The sequence below is a fragment of the Ambystoma mexicanum genome, chromosome 7p (assembly GCF_040938575.1).
Source record: "Ambystoma mexicanum isolate Mex_15411 chromosome 7p, UKY_AmexF1_1, whole genome shotgun sequence".
Lineage (NCBI taxonomy): Eukaryota > Metazoa > Chordata > Amphibia > Caudata > Ambystomatidae > Ambystoma > Ambystoma mexicanum.
This window is the reverse complement of record NC_090939.1, coordinates 296,612,142-296,640,131: the sequence shown is the minus strand read 5'-3', so window position 1 is coordinate 296,640,131 and position 27,990 is coordinate 296,612,142. Positions and strand designations below refer to the sequence as shown.

The 27,990-nt window shown below is 50.0% G+C and overlaps 1 protein-coding gene across 2 annotated transcripts in view; it reads left to right on the top strand.

The window, feature by feature from the left end:
• Window positions 1-27,990, top strand: part of USP16 (ubiquitin specific peptidase 16) — a 1,134,075-nt gene that overhangs the window by 476,026 nt on the left and 630,059 nt on the right. For both annotated transcript variants that reach the window (XM_069636367.1, XM_069636368.1), the window contains exon 12: window positions 9,219-9,275. In XM_069636367.1, the coding sequence (XP_069492468.1) occupies window positions 9,219-9,275 (57 nt within the window). The remainder of the gene's footprint in view (window positions 1-9,218; window positions 9,276-27,990) is intronic.

The window sequence follows — 27,990 nt, the reverse complement described above, 5'->3', positions numbered from 1 at the left end:
TTTACCTGCCACCGCGGAGGGAATCCTCTTTTCAGCCCATCGAGAAGACCCCCTTGAAGACCCCGGTGGAAAAAGAAGGGGGGGGCAGTGGCCATTACAGACACGGATACTGCCTCCGAGGAGTTAGCTGGTTGAAGTTGTGAAGGGTCTCAACAAGAATTGTGAGGAGGTCTGGTCCCACGGGAGGAATCCCGACGAGGAGGATTAAGAGCACAACGGTGGCGCCGACAAGGTTCCCGTGGAGGAGGAGCAACCATCGCGCCCTTCGTAACCCGAGCCACATCACAACTCGGTGGCCATTTTGATGGCAATCCTAACCTTATGCACGGAGATGAGGACGAGATTGCTTCTACCCCCAACGGACGACCCAGCAGAACCGGGCCCATCTGGAAGCCCTCCAAACAAGAGGAGGAGAGTTCATGCACCCCCGCCCTTCCAGCCCTCGCAACCCTCTCAGCCTTTATCTCCTTCCCCTGTTCCTGGGGATGACACGGGAAAAGATACGGCCACGACGGGGACGGATGACGACGGTGGTGACGACATGATGGGCCTTCCATCACCACCCCCTGGGGCCTCCACGCCCAACGAAATTGGCTCCTTCCACGCCATGATTGCCAGGGCATCCAAGCTTTTCCAGCTCTGCCCCAAAGAACAGAAGGAAGGCTTCCTCTACCAACGGCGCAAGGCTAAGAGGAAGATGGTCCTTGCGGTGCCGTTGCTGGATGACATCTGGAATTAGGGACTTGCTCTTCTGAAGAACCCGTCCACGACGCCTGCCAAGAGGGACCGGTACGAGAAGTATCGGGTCCCCAATGCCACCCATTTGTGCCTTAGGGCACAGCCGACCCCGGATTCGGTCGTCTCAGCAGTGGCCAAGAAGAAAGCGGCGGGGGCATCGGCTTCAACTTCCCCACCGGACGGCGAGGGAAAGAAACTGGTCGCCGTGGGATGTCGAGTTATCTCGTCTGCGGCGACGATTAAGGTGGCCAACGCCCTAGCGATTGTGGCCCGCTACGACAGGGAGTTGGGGTACAAGATCGCCCCCTTGTTGGACTTCCTACCAGACGACAAGAGGGCAGAGGCCCTGGAGATCCTACAGGAAGGTGAGGTGGCGTCGGACCACGCCATAACGGTAGCCACGGACATTGCCGATACCGGGTTCTGCCAGTTGGGCAACAGTGTTTGCCTTCGACGGCAGGGGTGGCTCAAGGCAACAGATTTCCACCAAGACGTGCAAACCAAAGTTTTGGACATGTCCTTCGACGGGAACAATCTGTTTGGAAAAACAGTGGATTAGTCACTTCAGGCCATCAAGACTGACACAGAGATGGCTCGGGCCTTGGGAGTTCTGCAGCAACGACGGCCGCCCTTTCGGAATTCCAGAGGCAAGCAAGGTGCCTCCAAAGGATTCAGCGGCGGCTCCTCGACGTACCGTCAGGCGGCCCGCTCCTCTTCGCAAGAGGCCTACAGAGGACGAGGCAAGTCAGGTGGGTTTCGCCGTCGTCGCCAGGGAGGCCAAGGCGGCAAGGCCGCTGCCAAGCAAGACTGAACTGGCCGTAGCGTCGGGCCCCCACCTGAGCACCACGGTTGGAGGCCGGCTGGCGAAGTTAGTCAGCGTGTGGGAGTCCATCTCCACCGACCGTTGGGTGCTGGATGCCCTGGCCCACGGGCACACTTTCGAATTTCTAAAAAAGTGCCCCGGCATTCCTCCCGTGGCCAGGAAGGAAAACCACGTCCCTCAACTGCTGTTAGAAGTAAGGGCGATGCTCAAGAAAGGAGCCATCGAGCTAGTCCCAAAGAGGCTCCGGGGCTCCGGAGTGGACTCAAGATACTTCCTCGTCAGAAAGAAGACAGGAGGATGGCGTCCCATCCTGGACCTGCGTTGACTAAGCAAATGCATCAAGGCACAGAAGTTCCGTATGGTCACCCTCCAGTACGTGCTGTGCCAGCTGGAGGAAGGCGACTTCCTATCGTTGTTGGATTTGGAGGATGCGTACTTTCACATCCCCATTCTAAAAGGACACCGAAGGTTTCGCAGGTTCATAGTCCAAGGACGGCACTACCAGTTCAAGGCCCTCCCATTCGGATTGAAGTCGTTGCACAGGGTATTCACCAAGTGCCTGGCACCAGTGGGGGCGCGGCTGCACCTGCAGAGGATCCACGTCTAGCCCTACCTGGACGATTGGCTCATCCGAGCAAGAACAAGGGAACTTGCCGTCGAACACACAGCGAAGACCGTCCGGCTGCTCACAGACCTGGGATTCTCCATCAACTTCCCCAAATCCCACCTGGTTCTGTTGCAGGTCGCACTGTTTCTGGGAGCCAAGCTCGATACAGTAGCGCGATTGGCCTCCCCGTCAGAGAAAAGGACGAAGGCCATCCTGGGCAAGGTGCAGCGTTTGCTAGCCACGGACGTGGCAAGGGTGAGGTCCATCAAGTCCCTTCTCGGGATGATGTCCTCATGCATCTACCTGGTGCGCCTATGCAGGCTTCGGAGGCGTCCTCTACAGGAGTTCCGCGACGCCTGTTGGATGCAAGCGGCGGGCAGTTTCGAGGACAAGATCCCAATCAACGAGGTTTTCCGCCGAGAAATTCGGTGGTGGGACACCCGCGCGCATCTTGTGCCAGGCACAGACTTTCAGACCCCAGCACACCAGGTGACGGTGACAACGGATGCCTCCCTGGAGGGGTTGGGAGCACACACCTGAGATCTTCACGCGGGAGGCCTTTGGCTCCCGGAGGAGAGGTCATGCCACATCAACAACCTGGAGCCCCGTGCAGTGTTCTGGGCCCTCAGGTCGTTTCTCCCGTCCCTCAAGGGCAAGGTGGTGAGGATCTTCACTGACAACAACACCACCACAATGTTCTACATCCAGAAGCAGGGAGGAACCAGATCCCCAGCCCTATCCCAAGGAAGCCCAGGATCTGTGCCATTGGGCCGTTTCCCAGGGGATGTTTCTGGTACCCTTTCATCTAGCAGGGATAAAGAACACCATCGCCGACTCACTCAGCAGGGAGCTGCGCTCGTGCCACGAGTGGGAACTGCGTCAGGATCAAGTGGATCGACTCTTCCAACGATGGGGGCAAACCCATGATCGACCTCTTCGCGACAGCGACGAACTCCAAGTGTCAGAGGTTCGCCAGCAGGTTTCCCCAGCAAAAGGAGCATGGGCGATGCTTTCTTGTTCCCTTGGCACGGCCTGTTCCTGTATGCGTTCCCTCCGTTGCCGTTGCTGCTCCGACTCCTCAAACAAACTCAAGGTCCCGGTGCAGGATGATCCTCGTCGCACCAGCGTGGCCGAGACAGATCTGGTACCCGGACCTTCTGGACTTGTCAGCGTCCCCACCAGTCAAACTGTCGACGGACGCAGATCTTCTCTCCAGAGAAGGAGGTGCCATCCTTCATCACGACCCAGAGTTGCTGAACTTGCAGGCCTGGCTCCTGCAGCACTAGAGTTTGGAGGGTACCATATCCCGGCGGACTGCAAAGCGGTTCTTGCAAAGGCCAGGGCGTCCTCAACTCTCAAGTGCTACGGACACAAGTGGAAGAGGTTCTCTCTGGCGCCGTGCACAGAAGATTAACCCTCTACGGTTTACGGCCCCTCAAGTGCTACCGTACCTACTGTCGCTGGCCAAGGCTGGACTGGCTCACGCTTCCATCAAGATACACGGTCGTCCCTGTGGTCTCATTGCCTGGTGAAGGAATTTATCAAAGGACTGTTCCGATCGTTCCCGCTGGTGAAGGCTCGAGCCCCGGTGTGGGAGCTCAACGTGGTGCTGACCAGGCTCATGGGACCACCATTCGAGCCTCTGCATTCGTCACCGTTGAAGTTCCTGTCGTGGAAAACAGCGTTCCTTGTGGCCATCACCTCTGCACGACGGGTGGGAGAGATCCAGGCCCTATCCTGCAAGCCTCCATACTTGACTTTTCACGAGACGAACTTGGTGCTGAGGACGTACCCCTCCTTCATGCCCAAGGTGCCGTCGGACTTCCACCTCAACGAGCCCTTGGTGTTGCCAGTTTTCTTCCCGTCGCCTTTGTCGCCGGCCGAGAGGACTTTGCACTCGCTGGATGTAGCTAGAGCGCTGAAGTTCTACGTGGACCACACTAAGAGTTTTTGGAAGACATCACAGTTTTTTGTGAACCAAGGGAAGGCCCTCTCGAAGTCTTCCATTTCCAGATGGCTCTCCGGCTGCATAATGCACTGTCACCGGTTGGCAAACCAACCGTTGACCGGCCATCCGAGAGCCCATTCGACCAGAGCTATCGCTGCTACCACGGCGTTCTTGTTGGGTGTGCCCCTGCTGGATATCTGCAAGGTTGCTACGTGGAGGTCGACGCACACCTTCACGAGATTCTACTGCGTCGACCGGGATTCCAGGGAGGAGGCCAGTGTTGGCCAAGGAGTGCTGTGCAAGCTGTTCGCCTGAAGGTGGGCCTGGTGAGGAGGCTGTTCGCCTGAAGGTGGGCCTGGTGAGGAGGTAAGAGATGCTTAATGTTGAGTTTATGTAACGCTTAATGTTGAGCCTTGCCACCTCCCGTGGTTGTGCGTGTGTGTACTGCTATGTATTCTTATATTCATGAGCATGTGAATCCATGCCAGACCCCATGCTGGAGAAGGAACAAGTTACTTACCTGTAACTGTTCTCCAGCATGGGTCTGGCATGGATTCACATGTGAACCCTCCCTCCTTCCCCTCTACGGCTCTTCACTTGGACATACTGCCACTTTACGTGCTACCAAATCTGAGGATGGCTGCCAGGGGAGGGGCTTAGGGAGAGGGCAGTCCTTGGCTGGGGGCAATATGACCCAGAGACCAGTGATTGGTTACTACTAAGAAAGACAGATCAGAAACGAAACCGATACTGATTTTTTTTTTTCTTTACCAAGGATTCCCAGCCTGACGACGGGGAATATTCATGAGCATGTGAATCCATGCCAGACACATGCTGGAGAACAACAATTACAGGTAAGTAACTTTTTTCCTTATTTGGGCTGTCTGTGGCCTGACGGGGCCAGACAGGGAACTTCTGCGCAGGCCTAAATGGGGTCCTTTAATGGGGGCTGGTGTTGCCTGCCGGCTCCCAAAGTGAAGTTGGTGTTCCACTATTGTTGGCAAATGGGAAGTGGGTGGAGGCAGGCAGATTGCAGGCTTCAGGTCTGCAGTAATAAGAAGCGGGATCAGGGTGGCCATGTTAGCCTGGCTCGCCGTTGTGTATGCAGAAGTCCAACAGCGCTTACCTTGTTGGTTGAACCCACCCGGTTCTGCTGTTGTGGGCACTCCTGTGCCGAGATGTTGCTGGGCCAGACAAGGAACTTCTGGATTGCTACAACAAATGTCCTAATGTACATGTTCCTACTTACCGGAATTTGAGAAGTAACTTTAGCATTGCCTTGTGTATATAATGTTCCATATTTTTATATAACTACAAGTGTGTTAAGTGTCTTCTTGACTTCTGGTGTGCTCAAAGGTCTTTGTACTCTACAACAGCCCTCCTCCCTCCTAGAATAAGGCTGGCTACTCAGCCATAGCTACCAAACCTTTTGGGTAGTTCAGGCCTATACTAAGAGTTGGAGCCCTGTACACTAAAGGGAGAGTCTTCTACAGTCCTACCGTAGGTGAACTTTAGTAAAACTCCCCAACACCGCACAACAGGACTTTGTTTACTTTATTGCTGAAAATGGCTGGCCTTATTTTTTAAGCTGTGTCTTTATGCTTGTGTTAGGCAAAGTTTGTATGCACGGTATAACATCCTTTCGTTGCGGGATGGTTTTTCGCTGCGTTTTTTACTGAGATTTTCTTTCGCGAAAAAAACCATAATTTTTTTGAAAATGGGGGTTTGGGGGGATCCCCCAAAAATAAAATCAAAATTTGATGGGGTTTTTCGTAAAAAAAAGCCCCGCGAAAAAACATCCCGCGATGAAATGACATGGAACTGTATGCTCTAACCTTTGGGACCACTACACACAACTATGACTACAGGTGTAAGCAAACCAACCTTTGGTATAAGTATGTACCACACAGTTTTTGGTAGCAGAACTGAGCAGCCAGGCTTATCTCAAGAGGGAATGTGAGCTGTAATGATGTTACAAAATGGTTTATAATCACAAGTGTTCAAATAAACCCAAGTCAAGGTTTCTTTGTTAAATACTTATTAATGTACTTAACTGTCAGTTACAAAACATTCATAAGAAGGAGGCAATCTAATCACACAAATATACTTCAGTACTGTACACTCTAAGCTTCTGAGGCATTCAGATTACTTTGAAGGAGGAGCAAAAAGGCATAGGTTATCGGAGCATAGAAAGAATAGTTATTTCTAAGGCAGTGCAGATATTTTTTGTTCACCAGAATAGTCAATTCAATAGGCTAGGCCAAAGTCAATGGGCTAAAGTCTTGGATAGAATAAAGCAGTTCTGGTAGAGAAACTGAAAAGTCTCTGCAAAAGTTCTCCAGAATAGTTTGTATAAAGAAGAATCATATGATGGGTCACAAGCTGATTAGGCCTGTAAGTTAGGAAAGTTTCAGGCACTTTCACTGCGAGAGGTAAGTACTCTGTCTGGTTTTACAGTACTTTTACAAATGAAGAAAAAGATGCAGCTGGTGACCTCTGTCCTGGCAGTTCCTGCAGATCTCGCTGTTCCTGGGCCTCAGTCGTGGGGACAAGAGGGAGGACGTTGGGGTACTCCTGCACTGGTCATAAAGCTGGCAACTGGCAAATCTTCAATTCCGGTAGCTGTAGTCAAGCACACAAGCTGGTGTCCCTCTCCCTGGTTATTCGGTTTACTGCAGCACTCTGAGGAAAATACAACCAGCTCCGAGAATGGTATCCAGGTGGCTTAGTGTCGAGTTGATTGGTCCCACTAACTAAAAGGAAGAAGTTGTCCTTGCAGGGCTTCTCTGTCGAGATAAACTTAAAGATTCGGACTTGCAGCAGGGCTTCACCATCCTCTTCAAGCTCGTCTTCGTTTCTTTCGTTCCATTGGTCGACTCTGCCCTCCAAGCCAAGAGACTTGCCTTTTATTCAGTTCTCTCCCATTCATTCTAGCCTAGCTGTCACTCGCCCAGCAGGGTGGCTGTCCTTGCTGGACAGTCAACCAGCCAATCGCCACACAGTGCATTTGGGTCTAATAGGAAACTAAGCACAGGGAGTTTCGGGCACCTCCCTCACTTCCTGCCCACCCCAGACACTCGGGCGCTAGAGGCTGTCTATCTCCTGAAGCCTGCCAAAGGTGAATGAACAAAGGAACCAAACCTGGTTTGGCGCGCAGAGCAAAACTCTAGAAGGACCTTTCCACAAAGAAATGGCGAAAAAAGAAGACTGGGACCTTTTCTTTACGCCAGACCCATAATGAGGAACATTGTCCTTTATCTAACACACCTATTGGACTCGGGTCTCGTTCTCAATTCCCTAAAGGTCCACCTGTCCGCTCTGTCTGCGTATCCCACATCCCAGAGCAAGATCTCATGGTGGAAGATTACTGTCATTAAGGCTTTCATGAAATGGCTAAAATGTCTTCAAGCCCCATTTCCAACCCAACTCCTAAATGGGACTTGAGCGTTGTCCTTACAAGGTAAATGGGCCCTCCTTTTGAACTCATGCACAAGGCTAGCCTTAAGGCCCTCACCTATAAGACTGCCTTCTTAGTGGCCTTTACTTCAATGAAGAGAGTTAGCGAACTGCAAGCCCTTTCAGTTCAGGACCCATCTGGGACTATACACAAGGACAAGGTGGTTTTGTGCGCACACCGACGTTTTGTGCCTAAATTCATCTTGAAGCTCCATGTGAATCAATTAATCTAACTTCCCACTAGCTTTCAGAGCCTCACTAACCTGGCAGAAAGAAGCTTTTATACACTTGACATGCGGAGGGCAGTAATTTACTACCTTGAAAAAACTAAGCTAATGAGAAAGACAAACCAATTCTTTGTCTCTGTGGCAGCTCGTAGAGAAGGGGACCCTGTCTCTAAATCAGCCATTTCCAAATGGATTGTAAATTGCATCACGTTGTGTTACTCTTGCCAAAAGAGGTCTACCCTTTATGCCTGGAGCCCACTCTACTCGTGGCACAGGGCCACCATAGCATTCATTGGAAAGGTTCCTCTAGATTCCATCTGCAAATAAGCAACCTGGAGTTCTGTGCACACTTTCACCTAACACTACTGCTTGGACGCACACTCCAAGTCTAACTCTCAGGTGGGACAAGCAGTGCTAAGACATCTCTTTACTACTGTTCCTTCACGCATCCGACCACTCTCTCCTGATACTGCTCGCTAGTCTATGCACACCATGTGATTCCAAGCAGGTTCACAAGCAAAGCATCAGAAGACCTACATTACTCACCGTAATCGTATTTCTGATGATTGTATCTGCTTAGATTCACATGTGCCCACCCTTCTTCCCCCTCTTGGAGTAGAAGGAACATAGACCTCTTACACCTTCTCTCTTCTGTACTCCCGCATCTGAAAGGCTCTGTCACGGCAGAAGAAAAACAACTGGTGGGACCTCGACATGTGAAGACTACACGTCACGTGGAGGCATTACCGAGTCTGGTAATGCCCTGGGTCCTTCTTTAAGGCCCTTGCTTCATGCAGGCCTATCACTATGGGCCCCAGAGCGTTACCTGACTCAGTAATGCCCCCGCGGCTCGGGGCATATTGTTTAATTAATGCATTCTTTCATCCCAGTGTCTTTTTTAAAGGTTCATATTAGCTAGTCAACATGTAGCTTATGGATCTGTAACTAATTCATGCTTACAAAGGAACTTTACCTACATACAATAATAGTTTGTGTGGTATCAATTAATGTGCAACAAATCTAGCCTCCTAGGAGGAGGGCACCAATGGGAAGATGGTGGATCATTCTGAGCGTTTGACGCCATTGAGTCATATAGCAAGCATGCCCTCAAAGTTGATAACTAGAGTGAATTGGATTATACCAAGCCTGTGAATGTATATTGTATGTTATTATTTGTTGTGTTTATATTGATCCAGACATCTCCCATTGGAGCCATTTCAGTTCAGTTAATTGTTTACTAATGACAACAAATGTCAAAACTATTGGTACAGGGAAATTGTTTGCTTTTGAAAATGTAAAATGTTTTGCTACTGTTCATGACTATCGGGTCAGTTTCTATTAACACAATTATATAACATACAACTATTTTGCCATGTAAAGTAGTGCTAATTAAAATGGTCTTTTTTTCATTCTCTTAAGGTGTCCTTAGTTCACGAGACCTTCCTTGATCTGTCTCTCTCCGTTTTAGATGAACAGGTCAGTATTCAGAGCATATATAAAGATATCTAAAGCACACCAAAATACTTGCACTTTCTTTCTGAAGCTGGCTCCAGAAACGACCGTTTATTGTCTACAAATTGAATTGTAGAGCCTGATGACACTCGCCCACACCAGCAGATCACATGACACCGTCATCACCAGTGCCCATTCTGTTACCGAGGGCAAAGTTGCATCCTTACCTCTATGGCATGATGCCCGGACTGTTATTTTGCATGAGTGTTCTACCTAGATTTTCCCTAATGAGCCCTGATCTGGGGACTCATTGGGTATGCAAATACTAATGTGTACCCCTTAGATGCCCAAAGTCTTAGTGGTGCAGTGCTTCGATGCACCCCATGCAAGTATTTGCTTGCAGCTGATTGTATGAGGTCTATTTTTTCGTAACCTTTGTTTGATTCTAATGCAGTTTAGGCTGCTTTACTCCAGGGTGCCATTACAGGGGGAGACCCGTGTTTAAATCCAGTACAGAATCCAACTACCTTCCATTCTTCCTGTGACTGAGTGAGCGGGATAGATATGTTGACATACTGATCATGTCCACTGCCTGCCTCAGAGTGCGAGGGCTCCAGTGACTGGAACTGGATAGGACTTCCTTAATCAACACTAGAGAGAAGCCTGAGAAGAAGCCATCAAAAGTTTAATATGGTATCTTTCTGGTGATTGTGTGGCTGCCATAAGTTTAAAATATGCATATGTGTGATACTTGAGATCAGGAGCAGTCAACCACCAATCTCCTATATAAGCCTAGGATGGCCCTTTTAAACTTGGTGACAGAGTCCCAGAGAACAGAAGACGCCTAGCTGAAGAATAACAAGAAGGTAGTTCTATTGGTCCCTGCACTTTTCCCAGAGTTGTTCTGACTGCAAAGTGCTGCCCTGTATTTGTGGACACCAATGAGATGATCCTTTACCTTGGACACGCAGACACAGTGAAGTCGGAGGCCCAGACGTAGCATAAAAGGTTAAAGTATTAGTAACCCACAGAGCCCAGTGCTGTGTATTGTCACCTGACATATAGAACATATTATAAGCCAGAATGGCAGGCAGATGTAATGTAGGCACTCCAAAGAGTCCATCATATACCTTACCTGCCTCTGTTTTACACTATCTATATGTCCTGGTAATGGAGCTGTGTCTCTTACAAACTGGACAGCTGCACCGTACCCCAGTTCCAGCAGTTATCCTGTTCAGCACAGCAACATCATCAGTGGTTCCACAGCAATCTTTTTTTGTTTGAAGATCCTTTTATTTACTACCCAACTCATTGCTGGATAAAGAAACAAAGGAACATTCTCGTTGAGCTTTCGCCTTAAGAGCCCCAAGCTTTGAGTGCCAGCAGTCAGAAAATGTTCAGTTGGAAAAGGCATCTGAGATTCCCAAGGAAGGTAGTTTACTTACGCTTGGAGGCCAAACATTATCAGGGCCAGTATCCCATTCAACCAATCAAGCCTCTCTTCCAATATTTCCTGTGAGAGATTGAATCCCTGGTTAAACCAATACATGTCCCAAGGACCCCCTGTGGAACTACCTGCAAAACCACAAGGTCCTGGTTAACCCCAGCATGTAGGGTCTGACATAACATTCCTAAACACTTTCCGAACCCAAATTACTTGTAACCTGCATCAACTGATTTACTTTCTTTACAGGATTTAAAATATATTTTCATACCCCTGATTGACCTTTCTTTATTCAAAGTAAAATTGTGTTATGTATACTTGTCTATCCCGCTCTCTTTATTTTTACAGTCTCGATCTCTGGAGTTGACCTGATTGCTTGAAAACAGTTTGCACTTGGTGAGCTAAGGACATTTTACAGATTTCCTTTTGCCTTGATTTATAAAGGTACCAACAACCCAAAATATATCAAACTGCAGCCTTTCCTCTTAACCAAGACCACAATCTCACACTCTGATAATATATTTAATGGACATTTGTATGGCGCCTATATACATGCATTTCCAGGTGCCACAGGCAAAAAAAAAAGGGGGCCAGGAAAAGTAGAAAACAATAAACGGTCGTACTAGATCTTGTGATCTTCTTACAGTGCAAGTACAAAGATAAAGAAGTGCGGGGGGAGTGGAAGAATGGGATGGATGGGAGGTGATTAAGTGCCGCGAGTGTGGGCCCAGGGTAATGAGCAAGTGCTGGGGGGAGCCACCGAGGGCAAGAGCTGGGGGGAAAGGTGGGGGATGGAGGACAAGTGCGGCGGAACGGGGTGGTCCAGATTCAGGCAAGTTCCGGAATGTAGCCATTAGGCAAGTGCTGGTAGGGATGCTGGGGGAGACTGGTCAGGAAGGCCGAGGCCCCTGCAAGAACTCATAAGGGACCAGGCACCAGTCTCGACGGCAGAAGGAAATTAGCATGGGAGGCGGAGGGGTAGAGGGAGAAGTGGAATGTCTCGAAGTTTCCGGAACTTAAGAAGATCCGGCTCAAGTCTGAAGGGGGCAGGGAGGCCATTCCAGAGGGGCAATACTGCCGAGGAAAGGGATCTGCCTCCCACTCTCTGCTTGAAGAAACATCTGATATGTAGAAAGTTGGAGCTAGAGGACAGAGGATCTCTAGCAGGGAGGTATTTACGTAGGGACAGTTGGATGTAGAGAGGTCCCAGGCCCCAGACAGCCTTGTGGATGATGCAAAGGGCCTTGAACTTGATCCTTGAGGTCACCGGGAGCCAGTGGAGAGATTTTAGGGCTATAGAGATGCGGTCCTTGGGCTTGAGACCAAGGATAAGTCTTGCAGCCCTATTCTGGTTAGTCTAGCCTAGAGAGAACACGTGCTCTGGAGACATTGAGCGTCTGATGGAAGGCGAGGAAAGGGAGAATGCCTCGGACGATGTCTAGTTTGAAGTTGGACTTCTTGGCAAGATCTGTGATGTCTGGAGAGAAGGAGAGAGAGGAGTCAAAGATGGCCCCAAGGTTTTTGCCTCACAAGAAGGTGAGGGGAGGGGACCCAAGGAGGGTGGCCAGAGAGTGGGCGGGGAGGGGAGAGCACATGTTCCAATGAGGAGGATCTCTGTCTTACTGGCATTAAGGCAGAATTCATTAGCAGAGCACAACGCCTAAATAGCAGTAAGGTATGAGAGAGGCAGGAAACATTGAAAGACTTCGGATTACCCAAATTAAACGATGAGGAACGGGAGGACCTGGACACCCAATCACATTAGAAGAATTAAAGATCATGATTAAGCACCTACACACGTGTAAGGCTCCGGGGTCAGATGGGCTCCCAAGTGAATTTTACAAAACATAGAAGCAGGAGTTACTCCCCCTGCTGTTTGCCATACTAAATGAAGCGCTTGAACGAGGGAGGCTGCCGGAGTCCCTGAGGGAGGCGGTGATTATTCTGCTCTTAAAACCGGGCAAGCCAAGCACGGATTGTGGGTCATATAGACCCCTATCTATGCTCAACCAAGATAGCAAAATCCTCACAGCAATGCTGGCTAACAGGCTCAAATGAGTTTTTGGCAAACTTATACACCCCGATCAAACAGGCTACGTTCCAGGCAGGAATATAACCAACAATCATAGGAGACTCCACCACATTATTGAACAGACAGAGAAGGACCCTGGCGAAATGGTAATAGTCTCGTTGGATGCCATTAAGGCCTTCGACTCTGTGAGGTGGCCGTGGTGGTTAGCGGCCTTGAAAGAATATGGGATGGGGCAGGGGTACCTTAGGTGGGTTAAAATGATATATAGCTCCCCAATCGGCAGTGTCAAAACTGGCGCAATAATCTCAGACAAATGGCAACTTAGTAGGGGCACTAGACAGGGCTTCCCCTGGTCGCCCATGCTGTACATCCTTGCTCTAGAACCATTGGCAATCTGCCTCAGACAACAGTATGGGGAGATAGGGATCCTCACGAAGGGAGGATCGCACCTGATATCACTGTACGCGGATGACATACTGCTATACTTGCACTTCCAGAAGAAAACCTACAATATGTCCTGGAGGTGATGGAACGCTACGCCACCCTCTGGGGCATAGCGGTAAACCCCAAGAAATCAAGCATATTCTCTTTGGGGAGATACAGCATAGGAACCGACCGGTCTTGCCGATACCCTGGCAGACCAGGACATTCCGACACTTGGGAACCACATGGCTGCGGAGGAACACAAATACAACACGGAAAGGGCAGTGGAAGGCATTAAGAATAGCATGGGGTTCTGGTCCAAGCTACCCCTGGCCATGGTGGGTAGGGCGGCTTTGATTAAGAAGGTGGTTTTGATGAGATTGCTACACTTTTTTTACGAACATCCCGTACATGCTGCCCAAACGCTTTTTCGTGAAACTCCTCAGCTTACGCATGGGCTTCATATGGCATAACTCCAGGAACAGGGTGGCCCTTTGGAAGCTGCAAAACTCGTGTGACAGGGGGTGCATAAACCTACCGAACTTCGAGATATACTACCTGGCGGGACAGCTCCAGTATGTGGCCAGGTGGTTGTCCGAAGAAGAGACGGCTGAAGCCAGACTATTGTGCAAGGACACCGCCCCCTTTTTTCTAAGAGAAGTAGTGTGGCTGCCTAAATCAAAGTTGCAAGGAAGGGCGAGACTGCTGGAACTGGGCTGGAATATATGGAGCAAAGCATTGCAAATAGTGGGAAACCTGACCCCATGCTCCCTGCAGGTGCCGCTAGTGGCGCTATGTGGGGAGGACGCTCAAATGATAAAAGGGATCCGTAGATACTGAGAACCGATGGGCCTTGTGACCCTCGGAAACGTATGGCAAGAGGGGGAGGTACTAGATTTCCAGAGATCAATGGAGGACACCGGGGTGCACAAAGGCCAATATATTACATACACAAGAATTACCAAACGGGTGCGAGAAAGGTGGCCTGAGGCAGTGCTAGCAGAGCAACCCGATGCGGTCATTGAGACGATGGACAATATCTCGGAGGGTGGGCACGAAATATCCCGCATATATGAACTATTCATGACTAGGGTGGCCAAGTAGTTAGTCCAACTGAGGCAGGACTGGGAGGAGGAGGTGGGAGAACCTATGCTGGTTGGACAATGGGATAGGGCTCAAAGATACCACAAGAAGGTGTCCCGAAACGCGAGGCTAAAGCAGATCCAGTTATGTTACTCATAGGGCATATATGACCCCTAGCAAAATTGCCAGGTTTGGAAGTTCAGTGACACAGAAATGCCCAAGGTGCGGGGAGGTGGAAGCTGGGATGATACACATGTTTTGGACTTGTCCGGAGGTGGGTAGATTTTGGACAGAGGTTAAGCTACGTCTGGCTGAAAAAGGATCACACTGGAGGTGGAGTCAGTTTGGGCATGCATGCTGGGGGGCTTTGCCAGACCACGCAACCTGAAGCACATTAGTAAGATGAAAGACCTGGCCTACATCCTGGCCAAATGGAGAAATGCAATGGGCTGGAAGGCAGCCCAATGGCCTTGAATAGAGACGTAGTGGGCTGACCTCCTGAAGTGGGCAGAAACAGAAACGGTAGCTTGGTATGAAGCGGTAGGGGATGGGAGGAGGAAGCGGGACTCCTGATCGTGTGGAGACAATTGGTGGCCACGATGGTGGGACCCTCCCAGGCCGAACTTAGTGAAGACGCTATGAGGGGGATTAATGAGGGAGACAAGCCCAGAGATACAAAAGCTGGTGGCATTGAAGCAGGGGCTCGAGTTAAGGGGGCGGGAGGGGGGAGGACTGTGACGCACAACATTTGAATATAACGATGTGAAGCTCATATGCGAATGTCTTAAATGTTTGTAATGTTTGGAGTGTTAATAAAAATAATAAAAATTGTTTTAAAAAAAAAAAAGATATGAGAGAGGAGGTAGATGGGAGCTTAAGAGAGCTGTGTGTCATCAGCGTAGCAAATGAAGTGAGGAGAGAAGGTGGAGATCAAGTGGGCCAGAGGGGCAAGGTAGATGTTGAAGAGCCATGGCGATAGGATATAGCCCTGAGGGATGCCACGGGTAGAGAGTGAGATGGAGGATAGGAAAGGGCTCAATTGCACTTGGGAGGGTTGGTTTGAGAAGTTCAGGCACGTCACTCCCGGGTCCCTGATGCCAAGGGTATTGCAGAGACGATTTATGAGGATGGCATGATTGACTGTGTCAAAGGCAGAAGAAAGATCGAGAAGGATCAGACCAGAGGGCGAATTCGAATCCAGGTTTGATAGCAGGTCATCACATGTGTTCAGGAGAGCAGTTTCCGATCCTCTTGATGCTCTGAAGCCGGACTGGTGGTCATGGAGGCAGCCAGCTGATTCAGTGGTGTGGGGTTTATTTGGGGGATGACCAACTTTTCCATGAGTTTGCCCAAGAAAGGGGTGATGGAGATAGGGTGCTAGTTAGCCAGGCATGAAGGGTCTGCCAACAGCTTTTTTAGGAGATGGTGCACTAGAGAGTGCCTGAGGGGTTGTAGGAAAGAACCAGTGGCAAAGGAGTGGTTACAGAGGTCAGCCAAAAAAGGGGTGAGGGAGGAGATGTTGTCCTTGATGGTTCTGGAAAAGCAGGGGAGCACCTGTTTGGAGGAGACTTTCATAGAGCTGACAATTCTAGAGACCTCATCCAGTGCAATGGGAGAGGAGGAGGACAGTATAGGGGAAGGAGACCAAGGGAAGAGAGGTGGTGGGGACGGGAGTTGAGGACAGTGAGGACAAAATGTCCGGGTTTTGGTGGAGAAGTGGAATGCCAGTGCAGTGGGCCTGAGAGGGAAGAGGAGAGGAGGAGACTGCAGTAGGATTGGCAAGTTCCTTGCAGATTTTGAAGAATTCAGCCATGTTATTGGTGGCCCCAGAGATGCAGGCTTGAACACAAGTCCTCTTCTTGGAGTGGATGATAAAACGATATTGTATTTGGAGCTGAAGGTAGGCCAGTTTGTCAGAGGATGTACCTGAGGCCTGCCATTCCGTTCAGCAGCTTTGCACTTGTGTTTCAAAGCTGCCAAGTCAGAGTCAAACCAAGAGTTCCATTTGGAGGCAGGCTTCATGCAGATCCTCATGACCGGGGCAAGGATGTCCTGAGTGTTAGAGATGGAGGTTAGATGGTCAAAGGTAGGGAAGGAAGGAGGAAGGTGGAGGAGAATTCAGCAACTGACTCACGCTTCATCAGTCGAATGAAAGAGCAGACTGGCAGTGCGGGCAGAGGTATCGTCTGTGGACCAGGGAGGTCAAGGTGGGAGGAGAGTAGAGAGTGATCAGGCCAAGAGAGAGGAGTAGTTTGAGGGTTGGAGAGAAGGATGTCAGTTGAGATGAGAGCACCCAAGGTGTGTCCGGCAGAGTGGTTTCGGCCAGAGGGAAGAATTGTGATGGTTTGGGCCAGAGGGAAGAATTTTGAAGTAAAGCTTGTCACAGAGGTCATGAAAGAGTACAGAGGCCAGATCCTGGGAGTCCAGATGGATGTTAAAATCCCCAAGCAAGAGACGTGTGGGGGAGGAGGCCAGGAGAGGTCTGCCCATTCCAAGAGGAGGAAGGGGATATGTCCAGGGACCTTGTAAAGTAGTCAGCTGAAGACAAACGAAGTTTTAAACAAGTGTTTATTTTCACACCACTCTTGGCACATTATAATTAAGACCAATTTAGGATGACTTGGACTTCTTTCTGTTTACTGGAAATCAACTCACACTTCATGGATTAGGCTGAGGGTTAAATACACCCACTTGTCTGACTTGGCAAGTGTCAGAATAGTCCAGTATAAACTCAAGAGGCGGCTGCGGCTTTCACCCCTTCAAGCCTGACGACCGGCCGTGGAAACAAAGAATGGAAAATAAACCTGGTGCCAATCGTCACGCCTCTGAAGGCTTTCCCTCCTGCTGCCATTTTCCTTCACTGGACAGCTGTCTTGGGGTTCTGACGAGATAGGGCGTCTTCCGGTGCTTTTTCCGTTCCTTCCTAGTACGCCCAGTGGTACTCTCCACGGGTCTCACTCCATTCGGGTGCTGCGATGTCAGCCACGCTCCGCTCCTGAAAGACAAGACCCTTTCTGAATGTTTGTGTTGTTTTTAACCCTTGCACCGCTCCTCCCCTGTAATTTAACTCCTGGCGCTCCCAGCAACAGTTTTCCCACACCTGATAATAATTCCCTTCCTCCTCCCCATTCCGCCCGCTCTGTGTTGCACCTCTCCTACGTTGCTGTCCATGCTGGTCTGGTAGAATAGAGAAATGCATCTTTCAGTCTTCCTTGTTTCCATTCTTTCCCAACCTTCCTGCCCCCTCCCTGCTGCTGTATTCCGTGGGTTATCCTGGGACATTGTAGTCCGCATATGGGTTTCCTCTTTACTATAGCCTAACATCGGCACATCTGGCGGGTCTGCTGTTATAAGCCTCAGCTGGCTGTTCTGACCCGTAACACCCTGCTCTCCTACGGGATCTCGGGCGGCTGCCACTGCTTCCATACCACAGGCCTGTAGATAGTGGCGAGAGTGAGGAGAGGCAGACAGCCTTCAGACGAGGCATTTAAAGGAGGAACAGGATTGAGTGGGAATGATGGTGGTCGGAACCCACTCATGGAAAATCAGATCCACTTAGCCCCCAGACTGGGTGGGCCTGGGATTGGACAGGATATTGAAGTCTTCAGGGAGAAGTGCGTAAAAAGCAGTGACAGAGCTAGCCTTGAAGCATGTCTCGATGAGAGCAACTACGTCAAGGTCTTCAAGGAGGAGACCGATGTCAGTGGAGTGTTTGACAGCAGAGCGGGAATTTAGGGTAGCTAAGTGAAGCTGGTTGCCCCCATTAAATATTTCCAGAGAGGCACAGGGGTGGGGTACCACCACTGGAGGAGGGGAGGGAAGGTGGATGGATGAGGGTTAGGGGGCAGAAGGGGGTGGGAAGTTGCAAAGAGACATTAGATGCCTGTGCAGGAGGAGGAGGTTGGGCTGATAGCCCTGGACCATGATGGTGCCATTACAATAGACCTTGATGATGCACCTGGATGGTAAGTGAGCCAAGAGCACATTCTATCTGATGCCACCATTAATGGGTGAGGAGGAGAAAAGCGAGAGGACAGAAATCAGATGGGGAATCCATAGATCAGGAGAAGGAACGACAAAGAGAATATCAGTGACAGTCTGTCTGGAGGAAGCACTGACGTAGGGATCACCTATGGGCAAACCAGCGTTGAAGACCAGGAGAGCCTTCTTAAATGTTATGAGGGGCGGAGAGCACTATAGGGACGATGAAGAGGGGGGTGGAATCTGAGAGGTGCACGGGAGGGAAACTGACAGAAATCTGCAGTTCACGGCAGAACTCACCAAGCGGCCTATAAGCTGAAACAGGAGCAGAAAAAACAAGGCCTATATGCAAGATCCCAGTGAGGGGAGCAAGTTGGAGGAAGGAAATATAGGTTCAGATATACATGAGGAATGTCAGAGCAGAGCACACGTGGATTATAGTGAACAAAAACAGACACCCAAGCAAAAAATGCCTAAAGTCAAAAATCTATTCAGCACAGAAAAAATTGAAAATGCTCAGTCGTAGATCACAGAAACGCAGTGAAACTCATATTGAACTGAGGAGGTACACAAGTTAAAAGACGCTGTGAGAACACAAGGTTACAGTGTAACAGAACACTGGTCTGCAGACTTTTGAGGAGGGGTTAATAGTCAACATAGTTTAATTGTCCGTGTGCCCAGGAAGGATGAAGAGTGGCACTTGGAGCCACCTTGCAGGTGGAGATAGAGCCCAAAGGCGGGACATGAAAAGTGACCGGAGGCAAAGCTCACCAATGATGATGACCAGAGCGCCACACCTTGCAGCGGCGAGAAGGCAAGCAAGCAGGGGAGTAGAAAAAGCAATGAGGCTTGGCGATCACAGCCAGACAGGTCCGACGGGGACCTTTGTGTGGGCTGACTCACGCCTGCCGGCTTTCTTGATTGGCCCAGAAATGGGGAGAGAGAGCCAATCGGCGAGCAACCAGTCCAGGCACTCCGGTGCTGCAGTGTGGTGGCCATTTAAAAGGAGTTTGAACTGGACTTCAGGGCGTTAGACGTTGAAAATTAATTTTTTGCACAATGAATATAGAACGCACACCATCAGATTGTATTTAGTTGTCAAATATTGCAAATGGCGCTAGTCGCTATTGTTTCATGACAAATGACCAGCCAGAGACCTAAGGCCAACAAGGCTTACCTGATGTGGTGGGGGGGGGGGGTCGCATGATGCTCCAGGACACATTGTGGAGAAGACGATTTGAGACAGGGTGTTGCTCCAGTGCAGGAGAGGGGCTGAGAGAGAGTATGGCCAGACAGGGGCTTTTGTGTGGGCCTTGGTGAGGGGGCCGGCTCTCGCCTGCCAGCTTCCTTGGATTGGCCCAGAAATGGAGAGATGGTCAGTCAGTGAGGAACCAGTGCAGGCACTACGGTGCTGCAGAGCCTGGCAGGCAATTTCCAAGGAGTTCAAACAAAAGTTATTGAAATAGCCAACTTGTGTTCAGAGCGTTAGATGTTGACCTCAACTGAAAGCCAACCTTCTATATAACATTAACTAATTTTCCTTCATCTCATTAAAGTTGTTCGGAGAGCAGTTGTGTATTACCTTGAGAAATCAAAACCACTAAGGAAGACGGACCAATTCGTTCTCTGTTGCCAGTGGTAGAGAAGGGGACCCTGTATCTTAAGTTGGCAATCTCTAGATGGATTGTTAAATGCGTCCAACTATGTTACTCTCTTGTTAAGAGAGATTTACCCTTTCCGCCTAGAGCAGATTCTACTTGAGGCACGGGAGCTACCATAGCTTTTATTGCAAATGTTGCTCTCGATTCTATTTGCAAAGCAGCTACCTGGAGTTCTGTGCATACTTTCACTCAACATTACTTCTTGGACACACATTCTAAGACTGATTCTCCCGGTGGGACAGTCGGTGCAAAGACATCTTTGCTACTGTTCCTTCACACATCCCACCACCATCTCCTGGTACTGCTTGCTAATCTATGCACAGCATGCGATTCTAAGCCGATTCACAAGTTTGTTTTTTATTACTTGTATTGCGCACCAGACCCAAGGGTAACCCGGTTCATTTTATAAGACAACTTACAGCTTAGTTACAGAAAAGACACAAGGCAAAAAGAAATATACAGAGAATATATATACACAAAATACACAACACAGAAAAAAGGAATATACAGAGAATATATATACATAAAATACACAGCAGGCAGGAATGCTGGTGTACGTATTTACGGTTCTACATAAGCAGGCAGTAACTGCTGGGCAGTAGGTGTGAGCAAAGTGCAGAAGTGGAGAGAGATGCAGGAAACGTCCAGGCGGGATGGAGGTCTGTTATTTGTCTGCGTCTTTAATCCACCTTGTAAGGTTGGTTTAACTTCCAGGTTAAAGCAGCTCAACTTTGGAACTCCCTACCACCCACTCTTTGGTTTGTCCGCAGGGTGGGTGGTAGGGAGTTCCAAAGTTGAGCTGCTTTAACCTGGAAGCTACAGCCACCGTCTCTGGACAATTTAAATCTTGGTGTTGAAATGTTGTTAGAATTAACGGATCTGGTGAGTCTTGTTGGTTTTGTTCTGGTGAATCTCGCAGAAAAGTATCAGAAGACATACATTACTCACTGTAATCGTTTTTCTGGTGCTTGTATCTGCTTAGGATCACATGCGCCTACCGTTCCTTCCCCCTTGGAGTTGAAGGAACATAGACATTGTACAGCTCCTTTTCTTTTGCACTCACTCAAGCATTCTATCAGGCTCACTCATGGCAGAATAAAAGCAACTATTGGGTCCTCGACGCATGAAGGAGTTTGGGTGCACTATATGCCGCGTTGGGGATAGTCTTACAGTCACGCGCATGTCGACGTCCCTTTTCGATCGTCAAAAATAAAATTCAATATTCTGCGATTACCACTAGATGTCGGATTATATGCACAGCATGTGAATTTAAGCAGATAAAAGCACCAGAAATACGATTACGGTGAGTAATGTATGTCATGTTTGTGTCAACAAAATGGTGCATGCTTTGCCATGTACAGGGTGTAAGTAATGGGCATATAAATGATAAAATGTTAAGAGGTGTGTTATGTAAGAATACCATTGATATTACTAGAAAAGATTTGCCTCAATAGACACTTTTCACAGACCTAGTAAAAACCAATCTGGTAACATGGGGCACATCTTCAAAGAAGGATTGCTACATAGTGTCACAGATGGCTTTAATAACTCCCATGCTCCAAATGATGGTTCATGTGCTTTAAGTCAGAAATGGTACAAATGGCTTCCCTTTCTCGGCTTTCATTCCATCTCACCCTGTGGGCTTCCACAGCTTAGACCCAGGATTCCCCGACTCATGTTTGGCAATTGGTGATCAGTAACCCCTACTATCTAAAAGCTAGCTTCAGATGAGGGCCTAAACGTCCAAGCCTTATCTATCAGACTCCCTCGGGGGATTTTCTATGATGTCTCTAACCTACCACTTCCCTGTTTTTCTCAATAGCTAATGAGGATTTTTCTTGTTAGAATAGCGGACATCCTAGTCCGTTCTCTCACTCATACACTCACTCTCTCTCCTTTCCCTGATCTAACTACTCTTTGGACTACATCTTCTGCCTTCTCTCACACCCTCCGGCCTTCTTCCTTTCCTCTTTCTCTCCCCTTCGGTCCCTTTGATGTCTGCACTCTTTCCGCCACAGCTTTCTCCTTACCCCCTTTCCACCTCTCTCCACCCCTTCTCACCTTTTTCTTTACCTTTCTCCTTACCTCTTTATCTCTCTCCTCTCCACCACACAATCCTCAATCTATACCTCTGTTCCCTGAACTTACCACTCACTGTCTGCCTACCTCTTTTAACTACCTGGAGGTGTCCTGCTTCACTCCACCATCACCACTATTCCTACTACAGCCTAGCATTCTTTCCACGCCTCCCTACCATACACTTCCTTCATTAATCGCACACTTTATATTTCCTCCTACACTTCTTGCTCTCTATCGTTATTTCTCTCACCTTTTTCAACTGTAAGGGTGTCGAAGAAGGATGCTGACACAAGGTGGCATGGTCGTTGGTAAAGATTTTTATTTGTAGAATAAGAAACCCTCACTATCGTTTCCCTGCCTCAAAATAATACTAAAATTGGGTTATTAGAATGTCTGTCAAAATCGAGCTCCACCGTCCAGTGTCAAAACCTACTTGTGGGGGTGGGCATGGCCAAGATGGCACAGAGGTAGGAGACGCACCCTCAAACCTCTCCGTCCACCGGCCTGCATTTGGACTTGAACATACCTTGTGGGCAGCAATTTTGGTTGATCCCGTGCTCAGTTCCACCAGGGAAGTAAGGTGACGGCAGTCGGTGACGGTGTGGAGGGGCATGGTGGTGGCGTAACCCTATTGGCACTGCTGAAAAAAGACATGGCAGCAGCGGGGAGCTGAGCATGTGACAGCCCCTGATGGGGAGAAGACGCCTGACACCTGACATCCCTGCAAACATCAGAGGGACCGCCGTGACCTGACCCTGCATCCCAGGACTGTGGATGCTGCTGTGGGGCTCTGTCCGCGATCTGTGGCAGAGCAGTAGATAAGAGGCGGAACAGGGGAAGCTGAGTAACCCAGAGAGCGGGCCCCTAGTGGGAAGGGGGAAACATCTGACCCAGTCTTCCTGGTGATTTTGTAGACGGCGGCAGCAGCGGCTGCTGCCTCAGGATGCCTGGAGTCCCCCTGAGGCCACAGAATCTTTTGTAATTGCAGCTGGGCTGAGTCTTCCCACGTCCCCCTGGGGGAGACAGCCTGTAACTGTGCCCTGTTGGATTGAATACCACCAAAGGGAGCCCCTCCATAGCAAAAGCAGAGCCCCAGCACGAGAAGGCGTCAGGAGGATATACCCATTGCAGCAGATAGTGGAGCAGGCGGGGCAGCTCCTTAACAGCTCCCGGGGGCAAGTCCAGCTGGACATAAACCCCGTGAAGTGGATGGAAGGCTGAGCATCCCTGCACAGTTGTGAGGTGCTGGTGGAGAACCCGGGACCTAGAATTCTTTTAATCAGCGGACGCCGGCAGTACTTAAGGAGGACAAAAAGAACTGAGGCCCCAGAAACACCCGGCAGCAAGAGAGACTTCCCAAAAGCCATTTCCTACTCCTACACCCTACATGATGTGGTTCCCCTCTTTCCCCAGGATGATGAGGTGACTGCGCACCTACCACTGATGCTGACAGAAGTGGGGGAGATCCGCAAGATATCCAGCAATATTTTACGAAGAGGCCAAACGGCAGAGTGACTTGGAGGGTGAAGCTAACAGAGCGGACCTGTCGGGCACAGGCATGCAGCAGCTCACGCCAGACTTTCTAACCCGTGCACTGGACGTGCTCTGGGAGATTATAAGACTCTTTACACTACGAGATAGCAGATCTCTGTAAAGAAATGGCTGACTCAACTAAGGAGCTAAGGAAAGAGGTTGGGGCACTCTGGCAAGAGTGGATCAAGGTGAACGGCCAACTGCAGACCTGGCATCGGAGCTAAGAGAAGTACAGGGCTTCTTATCTTTGCTTAGTGAGGATACTGAGGCACTGCGTTCAGAGTGTGAGGACTTGGAAAATAGGGCGAAGAGGGAGAACCTGCACATCAAATTTCTCAAGGAAGTTGCTGAAGGACACGATATCGAAAGCTTTGTCGGGCAACTCTTCGAGCAGCTCCAGCCTGAAGGTGTACAGGCAGAATGTAAGATCGACAGAGCCCTTAGGATCGGTCCAAAGCGAGACCCCCCGGACCTCCCCCAACCCCAAAGGACGTTGTGGTAAAGTTCCATGATTACAAGACTAAAGGAGCAATCCTGGGGGAGGTGCGAAGGGTTAACAAAATCCAATTTAGAGACTCTACGATCCAAATATTTCAGGACATCTGCCAGAAAACATTCCAGAGACGGCAGAGGCTGAAGCCTATTACAGAGGAACTTCGGCGATGGGAGATGCAAAATAAGTGGACATACCCCTTCAGCCTGCAATTTAAACTGGGAGACAAAGGTCCATACAGTTTCTCGGCAGAGGAGGGAGTGAAACTGTTGAACCTTCAACTGACAGCGGATCAGCGGCCAGCCGAAAGGGCGCCCAGGCGCATTAGCCCCGTCCCGGGAGAATGGGGCACAGTCTAGCGGGGGAAAAAAGAAAACTGACCAGGGGCAGCTATGCTGAAGTTCTCTCCCGAAGGTCTGCAGAGTCAGCTGGCGATCAAGTGGGGGGACTGGTGGAGTGCCGCCCCGCATGGGGTATCACGCATCTATCCATGGTATCTGTACAAATGTGTTAACGTATGACCTCGCTGCTTTGTGGAGCAACCTTCTTGGGGTCTGCTGACGAGGTGACTAAATTGTCTAGTTGTTTTGAAAGGGTTGGTGGAGGTGTGCGGGTAGGGAGTTATACCTTCCACTCTGAGAAGTAGCCTGAGTGGACGCATACAGAGGGATATAAGGGGGGTAATGTGGCAATTTCTGGGAGTGCTCTCAGGGCGGTTGTCAGGATTGGGGAGACAAATTCTTCTGCAGTGTTTATTCATGACAGAGGCACGTGGCAGGGGCAGTTGGGGGCAGGTGCAGAGGTGGGGGGTGTACCGGCGCGGAATGGGACTTTTATACAAGTGCCTTGGTGATTAATGTAGGCACCCTGGATGTCTGAGGCCTTAACACCCCCAATTAAACACACACAACTGTTTAGGGAACTCCGGCGACTTCAGCTGCACATAGTAACACTCCAGGAAACGCACCTGGTAGCTAGGGACCAATTTAGAACCCGCAATAGGCTCTACATGCACCAGTTTCACGCCTCGGCAGAAAGCAAGAGAGCGGGGGTTGCGGTCCTCATAGACGAGGACCTGGGATTCATCCACATTAAGACTAGGAGGGGTGCTGATAGGAGGATGGTTATTGTGGTGGGCACTATACATGGGAAATTGGTGTCCATTGTGGCTTTCTATGCCACAAACACCTCCTAGGAGTTATTTATGTTGCAAGTGATGGACTCAGCAGAGGAACTTGGGTAAGGTGAGTTGATACTCCTGGGTGACTTGAACATGGCCATGGATGGTGGCTCGACGGGTCTACGCTGGCGCCGTACCCATTGGCAGGCGTGACCTCGTTCAAACTGAAGGAGCGCTTCCGGTAGTTGAACCTGATAGGCGCTTGGCGCAATAGAAACCCAGCGGTAAGAGCATATACGCATACTTCACACGTCCACCTATCAGCGGCAAGAATAGACTGTATCTTTTTGTCGGCCCCACTAATCCATCTGACTCTATCGTCAGAGATCGTACCGATGACGAATCATAGATCTCTGGTGGTGTGATTTAGAGACTGGACAGGGAGTCTACCGAGGGCCCAGTGGAGGCTACCCTGTAGTTCATGAGGGACCCAGTAGGCCTACAGATGCTGAAGGATACGGTTAAGAGCTACCTTAGTACTAACTCCCCAGCGGACATCTCCTATGGGACCCACTGGGATGCTCGCAAATTAGTGGCCAGGGGGGATATTATATCTAATACAGCGGCACCGAAGCGGCTGCAAGGGTGGGAAGAACCGCAGCTCTTGCAGGAGGTGAGGGGGGAAAAAGAAAAGGGATACAGTGCTGCCCCTACAAGAAGGCCTTTAGAGAGGCCACCACTGTAAGAAATCCGTTAAAACCACTGAGAACCCAGAGGGCTGAGCGGGCCCTGCATTGTCTCTGGCACTGCTATTTTCTTTATAGGGGAATGTCCCGGGGAGGTTACTGGCTCAGCTCCTTAAGCAAAAGAGTGGCTCCTCCTTTATTCCATCCCTGAGGGACGCCCAGAACAGGGAGTGAGTGGAAGAAGTGAGGAAGAGGGACCTCTTTTATGAATTCTACAGCTCGCTATATTCCTGGGACGAGCCAGATACTCTGGAGCAGAGGACATAACTGGACCGGGTGCAGCTACCTCAGATCTCCCCCATGTACAGGGAAAAGCTTGAGGAACTGATTGACCCACAGGAAGTCATAAATGCAATCCGATCCCTGTAGGAGAACAAGTCCCCTGGGCCTGATGAGTTCACTGCCCAATTTTACAAAGGGTTGGCACACATTTTGGCCAAACCCCTTTCTGATGTCTTCAACGCTATGAGGAAGGGTGAACTTAACTGGTATTTATGACAGAGGTGGAGCTGGTACTCATACCCAAGCCGGGGAAAGACCCCAATCAGTGCTATTCATATAGACAAATAGCCCCTCTGAGGTTGGAGAAACTTATGTCATCCCTAATACACCCAGATCAATCAGGATTTATCTGGTTTATTAGTACTACAGACAACATCAGGAGAGTGTTCCACCTAGTTGACAAATCGAGCAGAAACCAGACACACTCCCTCCTGTTGGTACTAGATGCTGAGAACACATTTGACAGGGTATAGTGGGATTTCTTAGGGCAAGTGCTTAGCAGGTTTAACATGGGCCCCAAAATGCGACACATGATTCTAGCTAACTGCATTGACCCTTTGACTCGCTTGTTGGTTAATGGGACCCTAACCCCGAAGATTTGCTTAAAAAGAGGGACACGACATGGATGCCCCCTGTTATTTGCCATGATCATAGAGCCCCTCGCGGGGGCATATAAGTACTGACGGGCAGATTGCAGGTATCCAATTTGGGAATAGGGGAGCCAGCATAAAATGTATCTATTTGCGGATGCTGTCATACTGTCATGAACGGACCCACTTAGCTTTCTGGCCGATGTTGAAGAAGAGCTGTGACTTTATGGGAAAGTCTCAGGCTTTAAAGTCAAGTGCTCCAAATCTGAAATTCGAGGGGATTGGGTCCTCCGACGTATTCCATATCTATGACAGGTAATGTCCACAGCTCTGCTGCTTCGGAAAATCTTCTGCGTCTGCATCCTGCGTCGATGACGTTGATGCGCCATTCCCGAGGACCTCCTCCGACGGCCAACGTCACCCGATGTGATAAGTAGGATGCACGACGCCCATAGCCTCAGTTCCATTTTTTCTGCGAACGTGTTCGCTTCGGGAATCTCGGTACGCCTCGACTATTTGGAGTTTGTTTTCTTCTTGGTTCGTTGAACCTGTTCGGTTTTTTGTGAAGACCTGTTCGTGGCGATGTCTACTTCGTCTTCAACCCAGCATCCGGGCTTCAAGAAATGCGGGGACTTTGGGTCCAAGATGTCGGTCACAGACACGCACACCGCCTGCCTCTGGTGCCTTGGGGAGGCCCACGATACGGACGACTGTTTCGACTGCCAGTCGCTCATGGCAAAGGCCTTGCGGGAACGCAAGAAGAAGCTGTCGGTAGGTCGGGTGTCTAAGCCCCGGAAGTCAAGGTCTCGGGGGCTTTCGACGGATGTCTCGAGGGGCGACTCTCTGCGTCATCATCGGAAGTCCAGTGGGTCTCCTTCCAGGAGTCGGTGTTGCCACTCCTCCGCCTCTTCTAGGCATTCCCGGAAGCGCCGGCATCGGTCGCCTTCCCCGTCCTCTTCCTAGGACTCTGCCTGTCGGCGGGTCGCTTATACCTCCATGCAAGCGACACTGGCGGAATGGGCTTCCTTCGGGAAGCAGATGCTAGTGATTCTTGAATCGCAGGGCACCGTTCCGTCCGCGCCTCCGAGTGGGGTCGGTCGGCACCGGTCGAGAGACACCGCTCGTACGCCTTCGGGTTCGGGTGGTCGGCACGGCTCGCGGGAGAGGTCCCACTCGGACATGGGTAGCTGTTCTCGCCATGCCCGTTCCAGGTCCTGGTCCTTGACGTGCTCGAGACCGTGTGATCCTGTGCTGTCTTCGAAGAAGACGTCG